We start from the raw sequence: 26,390 nt of genomic DNA, 5'->3' as shown, positions 1-26,390 counted from the left end.
TCAAACTCTATGCCAAAGAGCAGCGGTGAAGGAGAAGAGAAGATGGATGCAGGCAGGAGGGGCAGTGTCTTTTGCCTCTGGGATTGGGCATCATGGGCTTTCATGGGTGCAGACCTGGGAGGTGTGCTGTGTAGGCAGCACAGTGCCTCAGTGCCCCTCCAACAGCTTCCTGTGGAACCCGAGATTCCCACATGACTCTGTCTTTAAAATAGTCCTGCCAGTCTTTAGAATAGCCTAGAAAACAATGATAGCCACTGTCAGTTGTTAACAGCACAGATGAGTCGATCAGATCACCCTTGAGTGAGGAGAGGGACCCAGGACAGTTATGCTTCGGTGGGGTCTGTGAGGTCTGAAGTAAGTAGGTACTGCGGGGCTATGTTGGATCTTTGGATGTCAGGATCAGTGCTGCCTTCTTCACTGAGACCTTCCTGGATGGGGAGGGAGTGGCCAGTGCCTGCAGCAAAGTAGCCCGTGTCCTTTCATCTCTGGGAGAACTGGCCAGCTGTGGCTCTACACCTTTTTCATGGCCCCTGGTTGAAACTTCTTCCTCCCTTCAGACTTCGGTTCTCTGTCTCCAGCGAGATGGGAGGGGACGGACAAGCCTCGGAAGCCCCTCGCCATTATGACCTCACAAAGCACCCTCCGCTGAGTTGGGCTCTTGCACTTCTGTACCCAGAGCGGAAGAATGGGTCTCAGTGCATGAGTTTGCCATGAGCTCATGCTTCCTGCTACGAAAGCCCCCTCAGGGTGGCCCCCTCAGGCCGAGAAACTGAGAAGGAATGCGATGACTTCATGGCTCTTGTGTTCATGTGCTTGTTCTTTGTGCTCTCTGGATTGGGCAGAGATGTTGTGAGGGCCTTTGACAGAGGGCAGTGAGAGAACTTCCCCTCCCTCCCAGACAGCCCCTCCTTCCCAAAGGTCTCGTTGACCAGAGTGCATCCCAGCTAAAGTAGGGGTGACTCTGTTTTCTTATTTAGTACATCCCCTCCTCCTGGGCTCTTGCAAAGCCCCCACCCAGTCCCGGGGGCTACCAGTCAGTATTCTTATTTGGGAGCTGAAGACTCAAAGAGAAATGGGAATGGAATAAACCACTTAGCTTCAGCTGACCCAAGTGTTGTAGACCACACTCTCCCGCAAAACTTGGCTGGGGGTAGTGGGAGTTCTGGGAACCTGATCCTGCTCATTGCCAGGCCCGTGGGTTCCAGCCCTGATCTAGGTCAGGTCACTGGGGGAATGGTGTGTTCCACTAGAACAAGTTGCAGAGTTTGGGGTCTGAAGCCAGGGTTTTAGTCTTGGCTTTAACCAGCTGTGTGACCTGAAAAACCCTTTCAGCCTTGTTAATGTTGAGTTTCCTCATCTGAAAATTGGATATGCTAAGATATGACTCTCAGGGATATGGAAGGGTAAGATGAATCACTGATTTTTATGGGAATTTATAAGCATCTCTTCCAACACTACATTTTACAGATGAGGAAATTGAGAGGAGATGGGAAAAAGGAGCATGCCTTTTTGCTTGCTGTCAGTGAGCAGCAAGGCTTAGACTAACACCTCAGTCTGGGTCAGTGTTGGAAGATAATAGAGCTTTTTTTTTTCTTTTTTTAATATTTATTTGACTGTGCTGGGTCTTAGTTACAACATGGAAACTCTTAGTTGCAGCATGTGGGATCTAGTTCCCTGACCAGATATTGAACCCCGGCCCCCCCCTGCCTTGGGAGTATGGAGTCTTAGCCACTGGATCTCCAGGGAAGTCCCAATAATAGAGCTTTGACAAATTAAGCCCATGTACTTTGCTGGGTCTGCTTTTGCTAAGATAGGCTGAGCATGGAGCCTGAAATCAGGCTGCTGGGGTTTGCATCTCCACTTTGCACTGTGGCCCTGTGAATGACTTGAAACCTCTCCAACTTTGGTTGAGAGTGAGAATAAGAGTATCTACCTCATAATACTATGATCAGAATTAAAGGAGAAAAAAAAAATCTATGTAAGTTGTTTATCCAAGAGCAGTAGCTGGGTAGATGTTAGCTCTTGTTGTTAATAACAGTAAATGGCAGGCATTATTATGCCACATGGTGATGTGTGTGAAGACCCTTTATATATTTAAAGCATGTTACACTGCAGTCACACCTAGAGCTGGGTGGTACTGGAACTGGAGGATGTAGACAAATGGCTTACTTAGCTGTCTCCTGGTTCACATGCCTGCCTGCTGGGGACCAGGGAACAACCACAGTCAAGTGTGGTCCTGGTGATGGCTCACTCAGACTGTTGTTATGTGGGGGAATGCCGGACATTCCTGATTGGCCCTGCTCACAGGACATTGGTGGGGAAGGATAAGGCTTCCGTATCTGCAACTGCATAGTTTACATCCTTTTTAAGACCTTAGAACCAGACTGTGCTCTGGGGATTTTACCTTTTTTCTCTTTGCTCCAACTTATCTCTTTTGACCTATTTGGGACTAAATTTATAGGAATGTGTCCCTTGTTATCACCCATAGGTCTGCTGAGGACAGCCCTGGTTTGTGTCTGTCTATCTGGTTTAGCGCTTTATCACTCTCAGCGGAGTCCTGCTTTGCCTCATAAATACTCTGGCTACCCTACTTATCAAACATTCTGCTGACAACCTCAAACTTTATTTCAAGCCATTCTTTATGATTTGTATCTTTGTATGACTTTTAAACTACGACTGGCTCTCACAAGACGCTAAGTCCGGCGAAGTCTGGACTCCACTCACTGTTGTGTCTTAGGGAGGGCCTAGCCCCGGGCCCGGCACATCGCAGTGTGTAGCCAGGAGGAATCCAGCTGGGTTGGGAAGACCAGATGGCCGTGACATATGCCCTGGTGAGAGCACAGCAGCAGACCTGCAAGTGTCCATGGACACAGGTGCAAAATCAGGTCTGTCCAGGTGTGCAGGGGATTCAAGGGAGGCAGGAAAGATGCGTGAGAGATCAGTTTCATAGGGCCGCTGAGCAAAGTACTGTAAACTTGGAGGTTTAAGACAATTAGAAATGTGTTCTTTCACGTCTCTGAAGGCTAGAAGTTCAAAACCAAGGCCATGCTCTCACTGTAGTCTCTAGGGAGGGATCCTTCGTAGGCTCTTGCAGCTTCTAGTGGCTCCTGACCGTCCTTGGCACCCACTGGCTTCTAGTTTCATGACTCTAACCTCTGCCTCTGCCTTCAAATGGCCTTCTTCTTGGTGTGTGTGTATCAGTGTCCTTTTCTCTTTTTGTAAGGCTTCTAGTCCAGTATTGCCTCATCTTGATTTAATTACATCTGCAAAGACTCTGTTCCAAGTAACGTCACATTCTGAGGTTTTGAGTAGATGTGGATTTTTTTTGTCTGTACCACATGGCCCGTGGGATCTTAGTTCCCTGATAAGGATCAAATCTGTACCCCCTGCACTGGAAATGCAGAGTGGGTAGACGTGAAGTTTGGTGGGAACACAGTTCAGCTCTCACAGGGGGTGGTCACAGAGGTGACTCTAGTGGTGAGGCAAGCTTTTCGGAAGCCAGTGTTTCCTGTGACCAGCATCATGTTATAGAAAGAGATCTGAAATCCTGGCTTCTTCAACCAGCAGAGAGACTTTCAGCAAATCCCTTTGCTTCTCTGAGCCTTGGCTTCTTCATCGATTCAGTGGGGATGATGGCATCTGCCCTGTCCCTCCTCCCAGGAATATCATGAGGATCAAATAAAACAGTGGCTGGGAAAGCTCTTTACAGATCTAGGTTATGTACACCTAAGGTAGGTGTACAGTCATCCCTGACTGTCTCAGGATGCCAGCATGGCTGACTTGTCAGTGTCCTGTGGTCTGACTGCCGCTCTCTCCTTGCTAGGATCACTGCTTTTACCACGGGACAGTGAGGAAGGCGGAGCAGTCCAGTGTCATGCTCAGCACCTGCCGGGGAATGAGGTAAGAGGCCCTGACAGTGCGAGGGACACCTGGCTCTCTCCCCAGGAATGGAGTGTTTAGGACAAGTGGGGCTGGCCTTGGTCAGGGACTTTGAGAAGCTGTCCATAAAGAATGTGTGCAAGCCAGCTCTGAGAAAGGCTGAGCTCGGGAGGGATAAGGGAAATGATAATCCTTCATGATGATGATAAAAATAACCCACAAATTCACTGGGATTGAGCATACTCTTTCCTGAGGAACTTGAGGTTTTATTATTATTTGGGTATGGAGAAGCCAACAGAGTAGGAGACGGCTGCCATTAGAAAGATGGTTGTACTCAAGATCCCAAGAGGTTGGGGTGTGCCATGCTTGGTGGGGGGCCCAAAGGTCACTCAGGAGGCAGAGGGGGAGAAGGGAATATGGGCAAGAGTCTTTATTATGGTTTTTATGGGAAGGAACAGGCAGGGTGGGGTAAGCAGCTTAGGACTGGCTAGTTTGAATAGTTTCAATGGGATCTGGGGCATGGGGCTGTCGCTAGGTGCCTGGTACCTGGCCCTGGGGTGAACAGGCAAGGGGGTGGTGGCCCAGAGAATGAGATCCCCATTGGAACAGCTCTCTGTGCTCACTGGTGAATTCTGTCTCAGGGAATTGGCTAACCCTGGGGGCAGGGGCAAGGCCCTAGATGTCAAAGCACCAAAGTACAGGACATAAAGGAAATGGTTCATACACTTGAAATTGATGAGTTTGAGCATTTATTTCCACTTCTCCTTTGCTCTTCTCCAGTAGAAGTGCTTATAAGCAGTAGAAAGGGAAATGGACAGCTAGTGAAAAGAGCAGGAAGAGAACAGAGGAGCAAGGATAATCTTCAGGACAGGAAATGAGGTGAAAAGTTCCATCTAGGTGGCATGTTGGAAAGAGAGTTGACTTCATTCTCTGAGCCAGACAACCGGGCTTTGAGCCAATAGCTGTTGACCAGCTGGGTCACTTGTAAAATGTGGGTAAGGGAAATAGACCTCTGTCGTGTTGTGAGGATTGCACATTGAGATAGCACAATAGCATAGATTGTGCTAATAGAAAGCTAACTGGCCCATACATACGGGCACTTCGTCACCTCCCAGACCCTTGCTTCTTAGGTGAGGCCCACAGAGGTGCATCATCAGCATCACCTAGGAGCTTGTTCAAATGCAGTATCTCAAGTCCCACCCAGACCTACTGGATCATAACCTGTATTTTACCAGGATCCCCAGATGACTCGTGTGCAAGTTATGGTTTATACCTGAGCATGTGTGTCCCTTGAGAATATGAATTCTGTCTCAATATCTGTTTCTCTCCTCCAGCCTACCCTGGTGCTTTGCATATAGTAGGATTTATATGTCTATTGAAGTAATATCATTCATTTATACTCTTCCCACCCTCCCTTCCTTTTGGAAAAGGGATGATGATTTGAAAAACCTAATTGTCTATACTAATTGCCTCAGTTTTAATTGCCTATACTATGTAGTACCTGTACCCAGTGTTTTGGTACACTAGCTCTGTGAAAACAAAAACAGAAGAAAAGCCCTTATTTTTAGCATTTGCCAATATAGTGATAAAAATATTCCCACCATGACCAATTCAAAGCTGTCAATGTGATGTTACTAAAGGCATCATTGGGAAGATTTATACATGTTCGCTCTCATGAGCCCGAAGGAGGTGTTTCTACGTGTACCCTTCCTCTCTCTTGATTCAATAATTGTTTCTTTTTTTAAATTAATTTTTATTGGAGCATAGTTGATTTACAGTGTTTTGGGTTAGTTTCTGCTACACAGTAAAGTGAATCAGTTTTACATATCCACATATCCACTCTCTTTTAGTTTCTTTTCCGATATAGATTACTAGGGAGTATTGAGTAGAGTTCCCTGTGCTGTGCAGTAGGTACTTATTAGTCATCTATTTTAAATACAGTAGTGCATATATGTCAATCCCAATCTCTCAATTTATCCCTTCCCCCACTTTTCCCCATTGGTAACCATAAGTTTGTTTTCTGCATCTGGGACTCTGTTTCTGTTTTGTAAATGAGTTCATTTGTACCACTTTTTTTTTCAATTCCTTATGTAAGTGATATCATAATATTTATCTTTGACTTACTTCACTCGTTATGGCAGTCTGTAGGTCCATCCTTGTTGCTGCAAATAGCATTATTTTGTTCTTTTTTATGGCTGAGTAATATTGCATTGAATATATATACCACAGCTTTTTTTATCTGTTCATCCATCGATGGACATTAATTACTCCTTTCATTCAGCAAGTTAATATCGGCTGTCTGTTCTCTGCCAGTGCCCTACACAGGTGGAGGGAAGGCAGGCATATAAAAGTAATTTCCTGAGCCCTCAGTCTCTTGTCTGTAAAGTGGGCATGGATGATAGGCATGGTGGAGAATGCTAAGTGCTAAAGCATGAAGACAGGATTATTATCATCTTGCCACAGTGAAGCCATTCTGAGACTAACCCAGGCTTACATGCCAGTGTGAGGCCCATCATGCTGCTGACCCCACGTGTTTGTTTATAAATCAAGCCATGTCTCTTCTGTAAGGCTTCAGGCTGAGTTGGCCGGAGGGAATTAGGCAGGAAACAAGCTTTGGCTGGGAGGCCATAACAGTGGCCCCAAATCCCCTGCTCAAGTGACCTGATTGAGCCCAGCCAACTCCCAGTGGTGTTTACAGGCCCAGCCACCGCCACCTGCAGCCTGCAAGTAAACAACGTCTGTCCCAAGGAGGACGAAAGGGAACATGCAGGTGCGACTCACTTCTCTCTGCCTCTTCCTCTGTCCTCTTGGTCTGCAGCAGTGGGAACTTGGCCCAGACTCTTATAAATCACTCCCACAGCCGTGCTGACAGGGGAGAACCGAGTGAGCCATCCATGTGTTTCTGTTTTGCACGCTTACCTCTGGTGGGGTCCACCCACCTTATTTTCCCAGCCTTCTCGCTATACACATTCAGAAACCAAGGGTGTCTGTGGGCCTGACTGATTTAAGAGCTGGAAACGCAAGCCAGATGGCTCAATTCAGACTCTGGAGAAGGAGCAGCTGCAGCAGCAGCAGGCTTCAAACCCATGTAGCCCTCACGTTGTCCCCCCACCAAGGCTCATAAAGGGATGCTGCAATGGAAAATCTCCATAGCAATTGTGCTTCTCTCCTGGAAACAAGCACTTTGTGATTTGGAGAAAGTAGGTAGGATTTATACCAAGTAGGATCCTCAGGGTGATGATCCAAATCCAGAGGAATTCAGCTGAGTTTCTAGGCTGTTGCTGGGTCCCCTCTTCTCCCCCAAGCAGTTCTTTAGTCTAATTTAACTGAAGAAGTAATACAGGATCATAGTAAAAATAAATTCAAATAATACAAGAATGTACAGTGGAAAAGGTCTCTTCCTGTTTCCTGAATCCCTCTCCCCAGAGGTAGTCATTATTAACCACTTGCTTGTGTTTCCTTTTAGAAATACTCCTTCCAAAAAGGAACATGGATATGTGATATATAATGCTTTGTAATCTTGTTTAGGCCACTGACCCCTTTGAGATTTGAGTGGCAGCTGTGGATACTTACAAACTACACCAAAGAAAAGATGTGGCACATCATTTCTTAGGGATGTTTAGTATCCACTGGAGAAGGGCACGGCAACCCACTCTAGTATTCTTGCCTAGAGAATTCCGTGGACAGAGGAGCCTGGTGGGCTACAATCCATGGAATTGCAAAGAGTCAGACATGACTTAGTGACTGATAACAGCATAGTATTCACAGTCCCCACGCCTGTCTTCTATGAAGGAATCATCTTCTAAATGTCCTGCAAAGCATCTTGTGTGCACAAATGCTTTGCAGATTCACACAAAGTAGAAATGTTAGGAGCAGTGATTATTTGTGAGGAAATCCAGGCATTACTGGGCTGAGATGTCCTTGGCTGAACCTGTGGGATGTGGTAGACACTGTGTGTGCTTGTGTGTGTGCCCACGTGTGTGTCCCCAGCTTACCCCGCTCACTGTCTGTCTGTCAGCAGGAGAGGTATTGATTGCAGTAAAAACATTTTTTTAACCTGAATGATCAGTCTATTTGTCAAGAAAATACTCATTAAAAATGATCATTATATAGCTAATGGGTGTTTTAAACATTCAGTTAACACAAAGAGCGTAAAACTAAACAAAGTGAAAATTCTTTATCCTGTCCTGCCCTTTCAGTCAACCTCATTTCCCATCTGTAATCACTGTTGGAGGGGTATAGTGTAGTGCAAAGTGCAGTTGCTCAGTCGTGTCCGACTCTTTGCGACCCCGTGGACTGTAGTCCACCAGGCTCCTCCATCCATGGGATTCTCCAGGCAAGAGTTGGACTGGTATACATAATTGAAATACATAATCGCGTATGCTAAGTCGCTTCAGTCGTGTCTGACTCTGTGTGACCCCATAGACGGCCTCCTGCCAGGCTCACCCGTCCCTGGGATTCTCCAGGCAAGAACACTGGAGTGGGTTGCCATTTCCTTCTCCAATGCAGGAAAGTGAAAAGTGAAAGTGAAGTCGCTCAGTCGTGTCTGACTCTTAGTGACCTCATGGACTGCAGCCTACCAGGCTCCTCCATCCATGGGATTTTCCAGGCAAGAGTACTGGAGTGGGGTGCCATTGCCTTCTCTAAATCGTGAGATATATGATTTCTTTAATCCAAATGAGATTACCCTGTACATACCATTCTGTCAGTTTTCCCCCACTCAATTTAACATTATGTTTTAGACACACATAGATCAAACTCATTCTTTTAAGAGTTGCATAGTATCTTATGTACTAATGCCTGGCAGGTTTAATTACATGTAAAGTTTCTCAGAGACACAGTAGATCATCTGTGGTCATCTGCTTGATGCATCGCTCAGATTATAGCAGATGTGTCCTCCGTGCTCTGGGGCCCACACTCACTGTGCTTGTACCTTACGCCAGCTCCCTGGACTCAGACTCTGTGGGGGAGGGTACGAAGCTGAGAGTGAGCACAGGAGGATGTGTGTGAACGTGTGTGTGATGGCTTAGAAGGAGCTCACAGTTCAGAATCAAGAGATCTGAGTTTCAGATCTCACCTCACACCTCTCGGCTGTGTGATCTGTTGAGTGTTTCTCTCCCTGCTGGATTTCATTTCCTTCTGGCTTTACATTGGCCAGGCTGTTGCCTCCTATGAGCCTCACTCAGCCCTCTAGATGGTGCCCATGGTGCAGGAGTGGGTCCTGGGTGGGGGGCTGAGGGTGGCGTCAGGGCCCTTGGGCACGTTCCTGTGTCTCTGGGTTTTTGTTCCTCTTGTCTGAGAAAGGAGGGTAGACCAGACCATGAAAAGGATCCTTCAGTGTCGGAAGTTCTGCGCCACAGGGAGAGTAGGCAGAGTTTTGGGAGGCGGGTCGCCTGGGACAGAAGCCAGTCTGTGCCTGTCTGCCCCTTTGCCCACCCGGCCTTCCTGCCCACTTGGCCATAAGGCGGCCACCTGTGTGTCAGGCACCGAGTAAACCCTCACAGGGTGGCAGCAGGTTGTGCCAGGTGTGGATTCTGGAGTCAGGCAGTTCTTGCTTTAAAGCCTGATGCCTTGCTTCAGATCTTTCGCATTAGTTTTCTCATCTATAAAATGGGAACAACAGTAGTGACATCATCGGTGGGTTTACACTAGATGACGAGTGCAGCCTCCTTGAGAGCAGGCTTTTTTTTTTTTTTTTTCTTATAAGCCTGCTGCATCCCCAGTGCCTAAAACTGTTCCTGGCACACATTAGGTGCACACGGCACACATGTGTTGAATGGCGACTGATAAGATGCCTTGTACCAGTCCGGTGTGTAATACATGCCCAATGACTGTTAGCTGTCCTTTTAAAATACTACCCTAATGGTTAGTAAGCACTGCCTATGACTTCAGTTTTCATAGCAGCCTTGTGAGAGGGCAGTCTTGTTGAGTGCCATGCCCCACAGCTAGCACACAGCAGAGCCAGACTTTGAACCAGGTATGTCCCCTCTCCGAGCCCAGGCTCTCCGCTTGTGCCTTGCCACCCCCATCCCGGAGGGATCACATCACCCACGTGCCTTCTTGGCTCCCCTCAGTGCTGCCTTTGAAACTCCCTCCTTCTCACTTGCACGTACATTTTGAGGGAAGGAAAGAAGGGTGATGGAGTGCTTACCTCTTAAGGAAGCTCTGGATGTGGCCTTGTAGGCTGCGTCCCCTTTAGGTTTAGCTCTGAATGGACTAATTCCCAAGAAGCTGTTCTCAAACCTAGGTCCTGGAAGGATGCATTTGGGTGAGCCCAGCAGTCATTCAGGGGTTAAATCCACTGCCTGCCTGACCTGCCCTGCCAGGCTTCCTCTGTACAATTTGATTTGTATCAAGCTCTCAACAATGAGGAATAGGATGCAGAGCAGAGAGGAGAATTGCGTGTGAGGTCCTGGCCACCCGGCCTCCTGGGTCCCCCTCCAGAGCCCCCACCCCCACCCCCAGGCGAAGCTCTGCCAGTGCTTACATTTCACAAATTAGATCAACAGAGATGTTTAGGAGGAGAAATGACTGGGGAGTGCTCAGGGAAGGACAGTTAGCAGGGCTTGGGGGAGGTGAGACGGGAGGCCCCTGGGAACTAGGTTCTCACAGGTCCCCCCACTCTCAAAGCTGGCTTCCCTGTGACATGCTGGGGCCCCTGCCTGCCTCTTCTCCACCCTAGGGAGTAGGGGGATGGCAGCTGTGACACAGGCAAGTTATGGGGGACCGCATGAAGGAGGGGCAGAGAGCAGCCATAGAGTCCTATTGCTCAAGGACCCTCAGGGTCACTCTGAGCTTGTGTTTCTCCAGTGGTAATCTGCCCACTCCCTGGAATAGGATTGCCTGGAGCTCTGTGAAAAGACGGGCCCCTCCAGAGCCTGAGCTCCAGGTCAGAGCTGCTGAGTGTGACTGTGCAGGGGATTGCTTGGGGCTTGCTCACAGTGCAGATTCTCAAACTGCAGAATCTGCATTTCCTAGACTGGGCCTGGACACAGGCCTCCCCCGCTCCCACTGCCCCCGTGCTGCACAGTAGGTTCTCATTAGATCCCTGTTTTATATATTGTATATAATTGTGTGTCAATCCCAGTCTCCCAATTTATCCCGTCGTCCCCTTTCCCCTCGTGGTGTCCATATGTTTGTTCTCTATGTCTGTGTCTCTATTTCTGCTTTGCAAATAGGGTCATCTGTACCATTTTTTCTAGATTCCACGTATGTGTGGTAATATACAATATTTGTTTTTCTCTTTCTGACTTATTTCACTCTGTGTGACAGTCTCTAGGACATAGACATTTTTAATACATTCTGTAGAATATTCTAATGGATAGCTCTGGGAGCTGTTATCCTGTTATCTCTGACTCATAGGTTTGGAACTCACTGGTAGAGGCAGATAGCACAGAGGTTAAGGGCGTAGGGTCTAGACTCTGCCAGACCTTAAATTTTTGGCCACACTATGCCCATGAGAGTTTGTTAATTAATCTCCCTGAGGCTCAGTTTCCTTATCTATAAAATGGGAGCCATGATGGTGCTTTATAGCATTAATGTGGGAATGAAATAAGAACAATTGTACGCAGAGCCCTTGGCATATAATTGTGTGCTAAGTCACTCCTTTGTGTCTGACTCTCTGTGACCCCATGGACTGTAGAGCCTTCCTGGCTCCTCTGTCCATGAAATTCTCCAGGCAAGAATACTGGAGTGGGTAGCCATTTCCTTCTCGAGGGTATCTTCCCAATCCGGTAATCGAATCTGCAGCGCCTGCATTGGCAGGGGGACTCTTTACTCCAGACTCTTTACTCTGGGAAGCCTGGCACATAATTAACTCTCCCCAAAATGGTGTCTAAAAAGGAAAAGTAGACAATGCCTCTCCCAGCTGGTGTCTTACTTCAGACAAGCGAGTTGGGTGATGGCCTATCACACCTCAGAGGAGAGTTGCTGATTTTTGTCACTGATAGCCACTCTACAGGGCTGTTGTGACAGAGGCAGTGTGAGGTCATGGTTAAGATCCCAGGACATAGAACCAGGCTGCTTAGGTTCTTCTGGTCTGTGTGACTTTGGTCAGTTAATTAACCTCTCTGAGCCGTAGTTTTCTCATTTGTAAAATGAGGATAATATTTGTAAGAATCATAGAAGTTTGTATGAATAGTAAAACACTTAGCACAGTGCATGGTCGATAGCAGACTCAATGATTTATAGCCACGATTGCTGCTCACTCTGCACCAGAATCCTGTGTGGTCTCTGTCCTATTTGGCTTAGAGGCTTGTTCAGGCGATGCCCTGTCAGCTACACCGGGACTTTCCACCCACTGAGTTATTTCCATAGCCACAGCAGAATGCAGACAAAGCCGTCACCTGGTTTGTGGTCAGGCCCTTTGCTTCCAATGTTTGCAGCCTTTGGGGGAAACTCAGGGGTCGGGAGGGGCCTTGGTCAGCCGAGATGAGCAGATAGCTTGGGAACAGGATGCCCACAGCAGCTCTGCCCTCTGCCCTTTCCCGTCTGGACCCAGGAGCGGATGTGACCCTTGGTCTTTGCTCCATCCCCACCCCCAGCTGCTCAGGGAGCACCTTAGGTGTCCCGCTGGGGGCTGGCTCGGGATTGCTGTGTCAGCCTGGGCGAGGCAGCCGGAAAGTCGTCAGGCTCCCTGGCACTAGAACGAGGTCAACCAGGGATGGATTCCAGGAAGGGCTGCTGCTGACTAGGACCTGGCACTGTCTCTCGAGAGCCTCGCAGGCTCTTCCCAAAGGGCAAAACCTGGGCGGGGATCTGGAGGGGTCCAGGGTGGGGATGGAAGCTGAGACAGCCTAAAAGAGGTCCTGCCAGGTCCTTTACCTTCTGAGATTTCTGGGTGGATAGAGCCTGAGGTTTTGGAGCACACAAAATGCTATGGGACTCCTGGGATTCATGGCTGGGATATTCCTTCCCCAGGGCCCTGGTCACACTCTTCATCTTGTAGTGTCAAGGATGGTAGATACCTGCTACATGGGCCTCTGCTGTCCCTTCCATTGATATTGGTGATAGTGATTGATAATAAGTCATGGCACTCTTTCTCACCGAATCCAGATAAAGGGCCCAGAAGCCTCAATGATGCAGCATTCCATGCAGCTGTGTCCAATCCATCAGGGTTAAGGGTGGGGAAAGCTTTTTGTCTTCTCTGTTACATGCTGCTGCTGCTGCTGCTGCTAAGCCGCTTCAGTCGTGTCCAACTCTGTGCGACCCCATAGACAGCAGCCCACCAGGCTCCGCCGTCCTTGGGATTTTCCAGGCAAGAACACTGGGGTGGGTTGCCACTTCCTTCTCCAAGGCAAGAAAGTGAAAAGTGAAAGTGAAGTTGCTCAGTCGTGTCCGACTCTTCGTGACCCCATGGACTGCAGCCCACCAGGCTCCTCCGTCCTGGCAAGAGTACTGTAGTGGGGTGCCATTGCCTTCTCCACTGTTATATACTCTTAGTTCAGACTCTAAGCTCCATGAGGGCAGGCATCTTATCTGTCCTGTTTACTACTCCATCCTTAGCAACTAGCACAATACCTGACATAACAGGAAGCATTTGTGGAATGAATGTCTGTCTGTCCCCCAGTGGAATGTGAGTTACTCAAGGACAAGGATTGTGTCTAGATTACATCTAACACAGAGTAAGGACTCAATGAGTGAAAGAATATAATGAACAAATGTACATCTTTATTCAGAGTCCAAGGTTAGCATATGTAACCCAGAGGAAAAAGTAGTCATATATGCTTGGTTGTGGCCACCACCTCACCACAGAGCTGCGTTGCTGATCCAGGGAAACTGGGGCTGGTAGCTGACAACTCTAGCTTTGGCTTCCAAAAACAAAGATACTTGTCTTTCCATTTAATCGTCCCAGGAGTCCTGTGAAGAAAATTAACATTGACATTTGCATCTGGGGAAACTGAGGCACAGAGTGATTGAAGAAGTTTGTTGAAGAGCATTTGGCAATTTAATATTGAAGCTAAGATTAGAACTTGGGTCTCCTCTCCCCTAGACCAGCACTCTTCCTGTTCTCAACATACCGTCTCTTTCTCAGCCTGTAAAGTTCTGACCTGTGATTTGCTGTATGCCATGTTTGGGATTGGGAGGCTTTTTGGAATTCTAGCCCTACCATCCTTTACAAGTCTTAACTGTCTCTGTTCCAGCCCTTTTAGAACCTTCGAGTTTCTCCATGATAGGCTTTCACACCCTGAAACTGTGCACCACATCTCATGTCCACATACGTTTCTCTGTAGAGGAGGTCCGAGTTTGCATCAGATTCTCACCAGGGAGTGCATGACCCCATAATAAGATTAACAAGCACTGATCAAAACCAGCTGTGCCATTTTGCATATGGGGAAAACAAGGGGCTTTTCCAGGACCATAGTATTTGACCAGAGATTCCAATTCTCTTGTTGACAGAGGACTGATTATAGTGAGCAGTAACCTCAGCTATATCATCGAGCCCCTTCCTGACAGCGAGAGCCACCACCGTATTTACAGATCCGAACATCTCAAGCTGCCTCTCGGGAACTGTGGATTCGAGCCCACCGCCAGGGACTGGGTCCCGCAGTTTACAAACCAGACCAAGAAGCGACCTCGCAGGGTGAGTTTCTCAGTACAAGAGTCAGCCGGGAGATAATCCCTTCTGAGCACCCTTTCCATGGATCCAGAAATATTTCTAAATTGAATGGAGATGGCTAAGAAGGAGGCAATAGCTTTTTCCTTTTGTTTATTTAAAAATAATTTTTTGGCTGCACCACATAGCATGTGGGATCTTAGTTCCCTGACCAGGGATTGAACCTGTGCCCCCTGCATTGGAAGCGTGGAGTCTTAACCACTGGACCACCAAGGAAGTCCCAGCATTTTCCTTTTAGTCTAAGTCATTCTTGAGTGTGAGAAACCCTTGTATTTGATAGAATAACTGCTTTGGGGGAAACATCACTTCATTTAAAATACTCTAAGGTGCTGATTTCAGAAACTTTAAAATGTGAGAAAAAAAATATATGCCTCCCTTTTTGAAATAGCCACTTAACCACATGCACAAAATGCTTGTATTTATTTATACCAAAAATAGAGGTACGTGGTTTAAATATTTTTGGGAATTTGATTGTCAGCATGTTCCCTCACAGTATGCTGGCCTCTGTTCTGTCTGCACTGGACAGCCAGCTCATTATTTTTGGAGACTAAAAAGCTGGACCCGGTGTCCCAGAGCAGACTCCAGTGATAACCAAGATGGCGGGCAGAGGGTGTAGTGAGGGTGATGGTGAGACGATCATAGCTGAGTTGTCTCTGCAACCTGATAATGAGGTTCACTGCTTATTAACTCCACCGCTTCTGAGCAGTGTTTTAAAATGAGGCCAGGTCCACCATTTCCATAGCTCTGATGTGCTTATGTCTCTTCCTTAGATGAAAAGGGAAGATTTACACTCCATGAAGTATGTGGAGCTTTACCTTGTGGCTGATTATGCAGAGGTAAGGAGGGGGAGTGGGGTTTAGCAGAAAAATCACTTTCTTAATCACTTCCATTCCAGCCTTCAAACTGCTCTGGGGAAATGCTGAAGTGCCAAAATGCTGAATGGGGGAAATGATGAAAAAAATGCATCTTTTTTCAGTTTGCCATGTAATTTTGACCTTAAATCTGACCAAAGGCTCTTTTTGCTATTTTAAACATAGTTGGGGAAAAAATCAAGAAGTCTGTTCAAGCTCAATACATTAATCAGAAAATCAGGACAAAGACTGTTATTTGGATTAACACTCTTGGACCAGATCTGGGAGATCCTTAGGTTTTTGTGCTTACTCTTTGGGAGTCCATGAATTCTCTATAGAAATTAAAAAAAAAAAAATTTTTTTTTTTTGCAAAGATAAGGAGTATATTTATCTGATTGAATACAATTTCCTGCCAATGTGTGGTCGATTTTTATAATCATGTTGGTGCCAAATGAGTACCTAAGCTGGAGTTCCCTAAATGTGGTCCCTAGCCCAGCAGCGTGAGCAGCACCCAGAAACTTGTGACCATACAGATTCGGGGGCTGCACCCAGATGTTCTGAATCCCCAGATGTGGGGCTGGGGTCTAACAATCCATGTTTTAACAAGCCTCTGTGTGATCCTGGTGCACAGGCAAGTTTGAAAATTACTGACGTAAAGGAGTAGCTGTTTGGCCTTTAATTCCATATTCTTCAAGTTAGGTTCTCATGTGCCTTGGCTTCTAAAATTTAATAAACACTCATTTCCCTCACTCTTTCATTTCATTTAGTCATTGATTTCTTGATTCTCTGTTATGTGTCAAGCACAGTGCTTAGATCCTGGAGATACAGACCTGCCCCCCACATGGCAGAGTTTACAGGAGCAGCACAAAAACTCTCTAGTTCCAAGTGTGATGACTGCTCATTGGAGAGGATTAGAGCACAGATAATGGGACCCAGTGTGGTCTTGGGAACTGGGGGAAACCTTCCTGAGGTGGTGGTGTTGAAGCTTGCTGGGGTCCAGCCCCAGTGGGTCCAGGGAATTCGAAGCAGGGACAGCATCGGCGAGGATCAGGAAACAATTGCTTAATTAAATGTTAATTAAGGATATAAAGAGTGGTGAAATAAGGATAGCTCAGCGAAGAAATTCAGTGAAGAGGCTGAATAAAATTCCAAAGCAGGGAATTTACGTCACCTACGAAGGCCGCAGGCGTTCTCCTGTTCTCCTGAAGGAGAGGAGACACTAAGGCCTCCCCGGTCAGATCTTAGAAGCCCAGGCAAAATTAGTAGGCTTGACGAGCTTCCCCACCTCAGAGGAAAAATTCAGCTAGAAGGTGAAAGAAAGAACGACATGGGGAGACCAAATTTCGGTGAACAAAAAACGGGGCGTACTTTATTTTCCAAAGTAGTTTTATACCTTAAGTTGTGCATAGAGGATAATGGGGGGAGGGGTAGAGTCATGCAAGGACAGCAGTTCCTGATCCTAATCGAAGCCAGGCTTTCAAACTTATCATATGCAAAACTTTAGGTGATTTACATCATCCTCTGGCCAGGAGGCCTGTTAACATTTTAAGAAACTTATTTTTCTCTAAAGGTGATTATTCTAAAGTCAGGCGCCATCCTCTAAAAAGCACTGGATAAAGTTGCATTCCTATAGGGCAAAGGTGAGGTGGGCTCAATCAAGAAAAGAATTAACTCAAGGGTCCAAGGTTACAAACATTGAGGCTACTACTTACATTTCTATACACCCATTATATCAATCAATACACTGCCAAGGACACAGTAGGTAAGGGCTATGGAGACTTAGCAGCAAACATTGGCCCAACAAGTGAAAAACCCTTCACCAATACAATTTCTAATCAGTCTTTTAACTACTCAAGGGAATCTGTGTTTAGACAGTTTAGAACATCTCCTGCCTCTCACAGTTGGGAGGCTCTGAACAATCACATGTGGCCGGAAAAAACCTATTCAGGCAGGCTACAGGACTTCCAAAGGAGTTTGTAGGTTGAAACACTGTCACACCCAGGAATTATTAACTGGAGCTGTAAGCTAACTCTTTTTTCAGAGAGAGATAGTGGGGGACAGCCCCCCGTAAAGTCAGAGGTGTAGGTGAGAGCACAAAGCAGAAAGTAGGCAGACTCTGGTTTTGGGGGTAGATGCTCGAGAATTTCCAGGGGGACTCCTGAGGCTTGATCCCGCCTTTGCGTATGCCAAGCCTCCTTCCTCATGACCTTTGTCATGGGTGGAGCTCCTCACGCTGGCTCCCGGCAGTGATAGAATTCCAGTTGAGCTATTCCAGATCCTGAAAGATGATGCTGTGGAAAGTGCTGCACTCAATATGCAATATGCCGGCTCCCGGCAGAAGCTGACTCCTAAAGAGCGTGGTCAGACCTCAGGTTCGCCTAAGTTAGCCGTATTTTACCTCATTCTCAGTCTATGTAGTAGCTCAACCACATAACTGACATATCTTTCAGGCGCGGAAGGTGAGGTGAACTGATCGCTCCCTAGTTCTAATGTTGCACCTCACCTGAGCCTCCCTTTGACAGCGTTCATCAAACTCCTGTCTGTCACACTACATCCAGATTGAACCCGTTTACCTCAGACTGGGACTTGAACCCAGAAAAAATCCAGTTTGGGACTTAAACCCACATGGCTGGGACTCGAACCAAGCCAGAGCCCTGCTTGGGACTCAAACCCAGCCAAAACCCACAGTACCTGGTTTCAGGACCCAGTGAAGCTCAGGTTCTTGATGTCTCATCACAGAAAGAACTCAGTGAGAGAGAAAGTGATAAGTAAGAAGTGGTTTTATTCAGATGCAGAGAGAAGCACACTCTACAGACACAGTGTGGGCCATCACAGGGTGCGAATGCCTCCGTGAAATTTGGTGTGCTTAGTTTTTATAGGCTGGGTAGTTTCATATGCTAATGAGTGGGAGGATTATTCCAACTGTTTTTGGGAGGGGGTGGAAATTTCCAGGATGTGGGCCACCGCCCACTCCTTGGTCTTTTAATGGTGGAACTGTCACGTCACCTCTTGGTATGTCATTTCACTTGTCGATTAAGGTCTAGTCTTGTCTGCCATTTTGGCCCCATTTGATTCTGATCGGTTTGTGTTGTGTCCCTGGGCTATGTCATTCTTTCAGATGTTATGCCCTGCTGGTTTACCTCCTGTTACAAGTTGGGCTCCTGACCAGCTCCCCAGAGGCTTATTCTCAGGTGGTTAGTCCAACAGCACAGGTCCTGGGGGCTGTATGGGGTTGGGGAGAATATTTGGCTTCATGCTTGGGGAGCTGCCTTCCAGTGTTGGAGGCAGCAGGAGGTGGCCCTTCAGTGTCTGGGAGTTTACTGGGCAGAGAAGGAGGTGCTGGGCCCTCCAGACCGAGGGAACATCTTGTTCTGCTTTGAGAGGAGTTTTGCTTTTTAATTGATGTTGTTATTGGTTGTTCCAGCAGCCTTTTTTTTTTTTCCCTTCTGTTTTCATTTCCAAAGACTGCTGTGTGTACAGGTTGGGGGAGTGACTTGGGGAACAAAAGCCAAAGGTGATTTGAAAGCCGCAGCTATGCAGTCTGGGAGGGGCTAACGGCCCTGGCCCCTGACTCACAGACCTGCCCTAGTGGGAGGGTTGCTGGTTTAAACCTAAGCTCCTCTAGGGTTGATTTAAATCAGTAGCTTTTGATTATTTTTGTTTTCCTGGTGGGACTTCCTTTTCCAATGTCTAATATAAAAGTCCACAGACTTCTCCAAGCTGAAGCAGGGGTGAGGACCCTCTTAAACCTAAGGTCATTTAATATGGTGGTCTCGAGCCATTTTTTTTTTCCCCTATTTTTTGGCCATGCTGTGTGGCATGTGGGATCTTAGTTCCCCAGTCAGAAATCAAACTTGTGCCCCCTGCAGTGGAAACACAGCATCTTAGCCACTGGACCAGCAATATCCTTTCTTTTTTGAGCCACAGAATCTTTGTTCAGGTGACAGCTCCTGGGACCCGGATAATTAAGAGTGTAGAAACACAGCTGCTCTAAAGCAAAGGTGTGGTGAGGCTGCCCTTTGGCCCTGCAATCTCCCCAGAGGACTCTTGGTGCCGGGTTTTAAGATTTCAGTGGGTGTGAGTCTAGAAGCTGGATAAGTGAGGGCCAGTTAGGGATTGGGGTCTTTAGTCTCCTGACCTCCAGAGTCACAGCAAAATCCCTGGAGGAAAAGTGTCGGCTCTGGGTGCCTTCAGGACTGTGGTGCCCTGGAGAACTGTCTCCTGTTCTAGAAGACAGTGCCTCCACCAGGAGCCTCGCAGGTGTTGCCACAGGCCATGATTCTTGCCACTCTGTGGATGGTGGATAGGCTGTGTGCTAACTTCCCAGGTCCCGGCTTTGGCTGATTTACGACAAGCGTGGATGGAGGATATGAGAGCCCAGGCTGGGCCCACAGGCTCACAAATCCCTGCCCCCGTCACCTCCTCTTCCCCCACTCCCTCTCCAAGTGGCCTTATATCCTCCACAGGCAGCAATGTATTCCTGACAATGAATTAATCTGAAAGGACGGAAAGACAGGGACGGGGCGGGCTACCTTATCTGTGATTTATAACCTGGTGCTGAGACAGGCCAGGCTTCTCCTGGGCTCTGAACTTGGCATCGGGAGTAGAGACAAGGACGGCGTTACTGCCTGGAGAGAGGGTTTTCAGCAGAAAAAATGATCAAGCAGCTCCCTGGGCTGGAGAAGACAATGGCACCCCACCCCAGTACTCTTGCCTGGAAAATCCCATGGGTGGAGGAGCCTGGTAGGCTGCCGTCCATGGGGTTGAGAAGAGTCGGACACGACTGAGCGACTTCACTTTCACTTTTCACTTTCATGCATTGGAGAAGGAAATGGCAACCCACTCCAGTGTTCTTGCCTGGAGAATCCCAGGGACGGGGGAGCCTGGTGGGCTGCCGTCTATGGGGTCGCACAGAGTCGGACACGACTGAAGTGACTTAGCAGCAGCAGAAGCAGCAGTTCCCTGGGCCTAGTTTGGAGCACTTGGAGTGGTTTGTCTTTTGCTTTTTTGTTTTTAGAAAGGTAGAGCAGGTACTTTTTTTTAAAGCTTTTTGTTTTATTTTTGACTACGCAGTACAGCATGTTGGATCTTAGTTCCCCGACCAGGTATCGAATTTGCTCCCCTTGCTTTGGAAGCCCAGAGTTTTAACCACTGAACTGTCAGGGAAGTTCCCTGGGGTGGCTTATTCATTCCTTAGGTAAAGCGGGAGACCTAGGCAGGGGAAGAGCAAGATGGGATGTTGTAGGAGGAGACAGGGTAGTTGTGAGAACAGATGTGCAAGGACTTTCAAGACACAGACAGGACGTGGGCGAGCTAAAGACCAGCTGATGCACTGTGTGGTAGTGTCTGTGTCCACCCAGAAAGTGTAAAGGGGAGGCACTGTTTTCTTTACATCAGAGGTCTGTGAGCTATAGCCCATGGCCAGATCCAGCCCACTCCAGGGTTTTATAAATATTTTCTTAAACACATCCATGCATGTATTGTCCATGATTACTTTTGAGCTAGAATGGCCAATTTGAGTACTTCTGGTAGAGACAGTATGACTGCAAAGCCTACAATATTAACAACCTAGCCATTTAAAAAAAAAAGTTGACTGACTCCTGCCTGAAGCTCTTCAGGACAGCATGATACTTTCCTTAAACTGTGGTGGTATTATCAGGTAGCTGTTTGAAGATAGGATTAATATATTTGAAAGACAATGAAGTCTGCCTCTGATGTTCTAATGAGTATTCACTAAATGCTGCAGCACTTGCTGTGCAGTGAGACCAGTTTAAAAATGCAGTGATTCAGTAAAGAGAAGCTTCAGGATTGAAAACTTGGAAAGGTCTGAGTCCCAGAGTCTTACATGGAATTTAACTGTGTAAAAAGCAGTGATGAAAATGAGTTGGTTGCCATTCTGATGGAGGAGGCCCAGGAGGGTCCCAAAGCAGTGGGAGAAAAGGAATCAGGTTTCTCCCTGTATCGAGGCTGAGACACACCCCTATCCAGACAAATACCCCAGGGTGTCTGTTCTTTTTGTTCTTGAATATTCTTGTGGGATTTTGTGGAGGAAGGATATGAAGGTTTGAAGTAACATATATTCATGTATATCCAGAGTAATTCAGATGGTAACACAGTAATTCTGTGTTACCACGGTAGTGTGTGGGACATATCTATTCTTTTCAAATTTAGGCTGCAGTTGTGGCAAATCTTATCTTTATGCCACGAAGCATTCCTTCATCATTGCAGCTGAATATGATATATCCTTTTGAAGCAGTTATGATGAATGTGAGGCTACCTGTGGAAATGTGCTCCTCCTGGTACCCGTGGCAGACATTTCTGATCGAGCACAGCACTCTTTCCTGCTGAGCCCCTTGCAGCCTCAGAATCCTTCTTGATATGGAAGGCACTTCCAGTTGATCTGAGTGATGCGCCAGATTAAGCCTGTTTGCCAGGATCTTATGATCCTCATTGCTAGCAGTCATTTTGTGTCATTCACGTGGCCTCTTGTTGCAGTTATTTCTGTGCAGGTTTTCTCAGCCCATTTCAATGTCATACTCCTTAAATACAAAATCTGCCTTCGTTGTTATTTCTGATCCCCTCTGTGTTCTAACTGAAGCTCCTTCAAGGTTAGGGCCAGGACCTCATACTTTGTGTCCTGCCCAGCACCACGTGCAGTGCCTTGCACACTGGGGGTGTTCAGCAACAGTTTGACCATGCTGACTGATTACCTGCCTGGAGACCTTGGGTGATCTCTGTGATGGGGGCTTCGTGTTGGGGTGATGACTGTGGCAAGGACTGGATTGGTCCCTCTTCTAAGCCCCAGTGGGAGTTTGCAGAAGGCCTTGTAATTAGGGGGACAGGAGAACAGGGTCGACCTCACAGGCTGGAGGAAGACAGTTCAGTTCACTACACAGCTACTGCATGCCTACTGTGTGCCTGACACTGAACTGTTAGCTGGAGATACCAGGATGGATGTGACTCAAGTTCTGCCTTCACCGAGCTGACACTGTGTCAGGGAGATAGTCCTAAGGAAATGACTGCTCACAGAAGATGGGAGAAAGTGAAGGAATTCACAGACAAGTAATGGGATACATGGGGGGTCCTGGGAAGGATTCTGGGTTCTCATCTACTTCTGCTTGCCCGATTTAGTTTCAGAAGAATGGACTGGACCAAGATGCCACCAAACACAAGCTTATGGAGATCGCCAATTACGTTGATAAGGTGAGACCAGGTGTGTACTTGTGGGAAGGGTGCCAGCACCTTAGTGGAGCTGCCCACAGGAGCTGACCTGCCTCTTCCTGGAGCAGCTGCCCTGTCAGCTTCCAGGAGGCAGTAGCGATGCTGCAGGGCCTCGGTGCTCACAAGTCATCAGCTGCATGGACCTAGCCAAGTAACTTGTCTTGTTTGGGTTGCGGTTTTGTTTTTTAATTTACAAAATAGGGTTGATTTAAACCAATAGCTTTCAATTATTTGTGTTTTTCCAGTGGACTGCTTTTTCCAATGTCTAATATAAAAGTCCAAGGAAAAAGCTGAAGATAGGGCTGAGGACCCAGAGCACTGTCCTCTGACACCCTCACCCTCACCCCTGCCTTAAAGTTGAAGAGTGGATTGCTTGGGGTCAATCTGTGTCATCTCCGCCTGTTAAACGGTTCTAAAATTATTTGGTTTTGTCTCTTAGAAAGGCTGAGCAGAGGGTTAACTTTCCTAGGTCAGGCTCTTTTAAAACATGCTCTTAGGAAATACCCAAATTCTTTAACTTGACCAGAATAGGCTGGTCTGGGACTTGGAAATACTTTGTTTATATGAAAGAATGCAAAACGAAGTAGAAGAGGTAACCTAGAATGGCAGTGACCTCTTGATAGGCAAGTAGTAAATAGTTTTTAAAAGTAGATTTTAATCATCTGGTATTGCAGGTCTCTGTGAGAATCTGATCACATTTATTATACAGTCTCAGGGCACTCAGAAAATCTCTGAAGCTTAACTCTTGATCTGCTAGGGATTCATAGATCCCAAGTCTGAAGGGGGAATCATTTTTTTTAAATATTGGAGGATAAGCAAGAGAACTTCAATATTTTTAGGGATTTACAAGCAAATTTGGTAGTGTTCTGGAGTCATTGGATGGGAGGGTCTATGCCCTCTATTTTTGCTTCAGATGACTCTGGAATGCTGGTCATTGACAGGTGAAAGTTAAACACAACACTGGCATTTCCTGGAAGGGAGGACTCCAGGGACCCACTCCAGTCCTCTCTCTAGCCTTCAACTCCTCAACAATAACATCGAAATGATCCCACAGCCCGAACACTCAGCATCTGGGAAAATAAGACAAGCTGTTTCCCGGGGTAGACCCTGTTATCACCCACATGATGTCTATTGTTCTGGAGACACTGCAGGTGGGAGACTTGGCTGGGTTTCCTTTGTGGACTCTGCAGCTGGTCTGGGTGTTAGAACTGGGGGTGCTAGTGAAAAGTGGAAGGAGAAGAGAGGCGCTAGCCAGCCCCATCCTTGTTGGAAGTCCCCAACCTTGCCTGCTGGTTTGTTCTGTGAAGCAGCCTTGGTTCTCTCATCTGCAGCTGAGGTTAGTCACCCCTGGCTGGGGTGAGGGCAGGCAAGCCCATTTCTCTCAGGCTTGTTGACCCAGCTCCTTCAACTGGACTGTTATGGAACTAAAACTGGAATGCACTGCACTCATTTGCCGAATCATGGACCCAGTCTAGAATGTTTTTCCTTCCCTATGAAAAAGCCAAGTCAAGTCCTTGAAAAGCTCCCTAGTGAAGCAAGTTTGAATTGGAATCCAAACCCTTCATTTTCTGGAATGATTGACCTGGCACAAAACAGGAAAATCACAATTTCCATTGAAATCAACTGATATTTTGCTGAATCTGGAGACCATTTACACCACAATTTCCTGGGGGCAAGTTGATTCCCTGGATGGGTAGACTCTGGGGTCTAATAATCCAAGTCTTCATCCCAACTCTGCCAGCTTCCTGCTGAGAATTCAGCAAGTTACTGAACTTCTCTAAGCCTCAGTCTTTAATATGTAGAAAGTGCTTGATAAACATTGGTGCTATGATTGTTATTTTTACCAGGGGCTGTACCTGCCACTTTTGGATTGCGATAACATCTCCTGCTTACATGACCTAGATTTAGCTGTGATGACTTTTTTTTTAGGCCAAAGCATGAGGCATGCAGCATCTTAGTTCGCTGACCAGGGATTGAACCTGTGCCCCCTTGCATTAACCACTGAGCCACCAGGAAAGTCCCCATGATGACTTTTTTTTTAAGTTGCTGCCTCAGTATTCTCTAGGGCTTGGCCAGTCAGGGAATTTCTGGTATCTACGCCTTCTAGTACTTAGCTTTAAAGTAAACCTTCTTCCTACTACGTGTGTGTGAGATGAAAGATAGCGTGTAATAAAGGTTAGATGTAGCTCTAGCCTTAAGGAGCCCAAGAATCAGGTCTCATTTATAGAATTTCAGGATCTCTGGATTGCGCAAAATCATGAGGATTATCTGGGACGTTTACAGCCTCATGCTTACAACCTGTTTGTGGTATCCTTTACAAAACCTGAGAACTTCCCGTGATGGGGAAGGAAATTTCGAAAGTAAGCACATCTCTGTGTATATATTATCATTTATACCCATTTACTTCCAAAATGAGTGGGAGACATCTTTCAGTAAAGTCATATACAATTTGGTATATCCACGGCATGGAATACTGGTCAGCAAGAAAAAAGAAGTGGCAGAATGATATAGACAGCAAGATGGACGAGACTCAGAACATGCTAAATGAAAGAAGACACACAGGACCACGTATTATATAATTCCATTTGTAGACTATATCCAGAAAAGGTAAATCTGTGGAGATAGAAAGTAGATTAGTGATTACCCCTGTCTAGGGGTGAAAATGGGCAATGATAGTAATGGACATAAGGTTTCTTGTTGGTATGATGAAAATACTCTAAAATTAAGAATACACAGAAGAACTGTACAAAAAAGATCTTCACGACCCAGATAATCACGATGGTGTGATCACTGACCTTAAAGCCAGACATCCTGGAATGTGAAGTCAAGTGGGCCTTAGAAAGCATCATTATGAACAAAGCTAGTGGAGGTGATGGAATTCCAGTTGAACTATTCCAAATTCTGAAAGATGATGCTGTGAAAGTGCTGCACTCAATGTGCCAGCAAATTTGGAAAACTCAGCAGTGGCCACAGGACTGGAAAAGGTCGGTTTTCATTCCAGTCCCAAAGAAAGGCAATACCAAAGAATGCTCAAACTACCACACAATTGCACTCATCTCACACGCTAGTAAAGTAATGCTCGAAATTCTCCAAGCCAGGCTTCAGCAATATGTGAACCGTGAACTTCCTGATGTTCAAGCTGGTTTTAGAAAAGGCAGAGGAACCAGAGAGCAAATTGCCAACATCCACTGGATCATGGAAAAAGCAAGAGAGTTCCAGAAAAGCATCTATTTCTGCTTTATTGACTATGCCAAAGCCTTTGCCTGTGTGGATCACAATAAACTGTAGACAATTCTGAAAGAGATGGGACTACCAGACCACCTGATCTGCCTCTTGAGAAATTTGTATGCAGGTCAGGAAGCAACAGTTAGAACTGGACATGGAACAACAGACTGGTTCCAAATAGGAAAAGGAGTTCGTCAAGGCTGTATATTGTCACCCTGTTTATTTAACTTATATGCAGAGTACATCATGAGAAACGCTGGGCTGGAAGAAGCACAAGCTGGAATCAAGATTGCCGGGAGAAATATCAATAACCTCAGATATGCAGATGACACCACCCTTATGGCAGAAAGTGAAGAGGAACTAAAAAGCCTCTTGATGAAAGTGAAAGTGGAGAGTGAAAAAGTTGGTTTAAAGCTCAACTTTCAGAAAACGAAGATCACGGCATCCAGCCCCATCACTTCATGGGAAATAAATGGAAAACAGTGGAAATAGTGTCAGACTTTTATTTTTCTGGGCTCCAAAATCACTATAGATGGTGACTGCAGCCATGAAATTAAAAGACGCTTACTCCTTGGAAGAGAAGTTATGACCAACCTAGA

At 46.7% G+C, this 26,390-nt stretch overlaps 1 protein-coding gene across 2 annotated transcripts in view; it reads left to right on the top strand.

The window, feature by feature from the left end:
- ADAM19 (ADAM metallopeptidase domain 19) overlaps positions 1-26,390 on the top strand; it is a 92,269-nt gene that overhangs the window by 37,012 nt on the left and 28,867 nt on the right. For both annotated transcript variants that reach the window (XM_010855285.1, XM_010855286.1), the window contains 4 exons: positions 3,824-3,900; positions 14,278-14,461; positions 15,265-15,330; positions 22,477-22,548. In XM_010855285.1, the coding sequence (XP_010853587.1) occupies positions 3,824-3,900; positions 14,278-14,461; positions 15,265-15,330; positions 22,477-22,548 (399 nt within the window). The remainder of the gene's footprint in view (positions 1-3,823; positions 3,901-14,277; positions 14,462-15,264; positions 15,331-22,476; positions 22,549-26,390) is intronic.

The sequence above is a fragment of the Bison bison genome, unplaced genomic scaffold (assembly GCF_000754665.1).
Source record: "Bison bison bison isolate TAMUID 2011002044 unplaced genomic scaffold, Bison_UMD1.0 scf7180017864363, whole genome shotgun sequence".
In the NCBI taxonomy this organism is placed as follows: domain Eukaryota; kingdom Metazoa; phylum Chordata; class Mammalia; order Artiodactyla; family Bovidae; genus Bison; species Bison bison.
The sequence above is the reverse complement of the archived record's forward strand: the minus strand, read 5'-3'. Positions and strand labels throughout refer to the sequence as shown.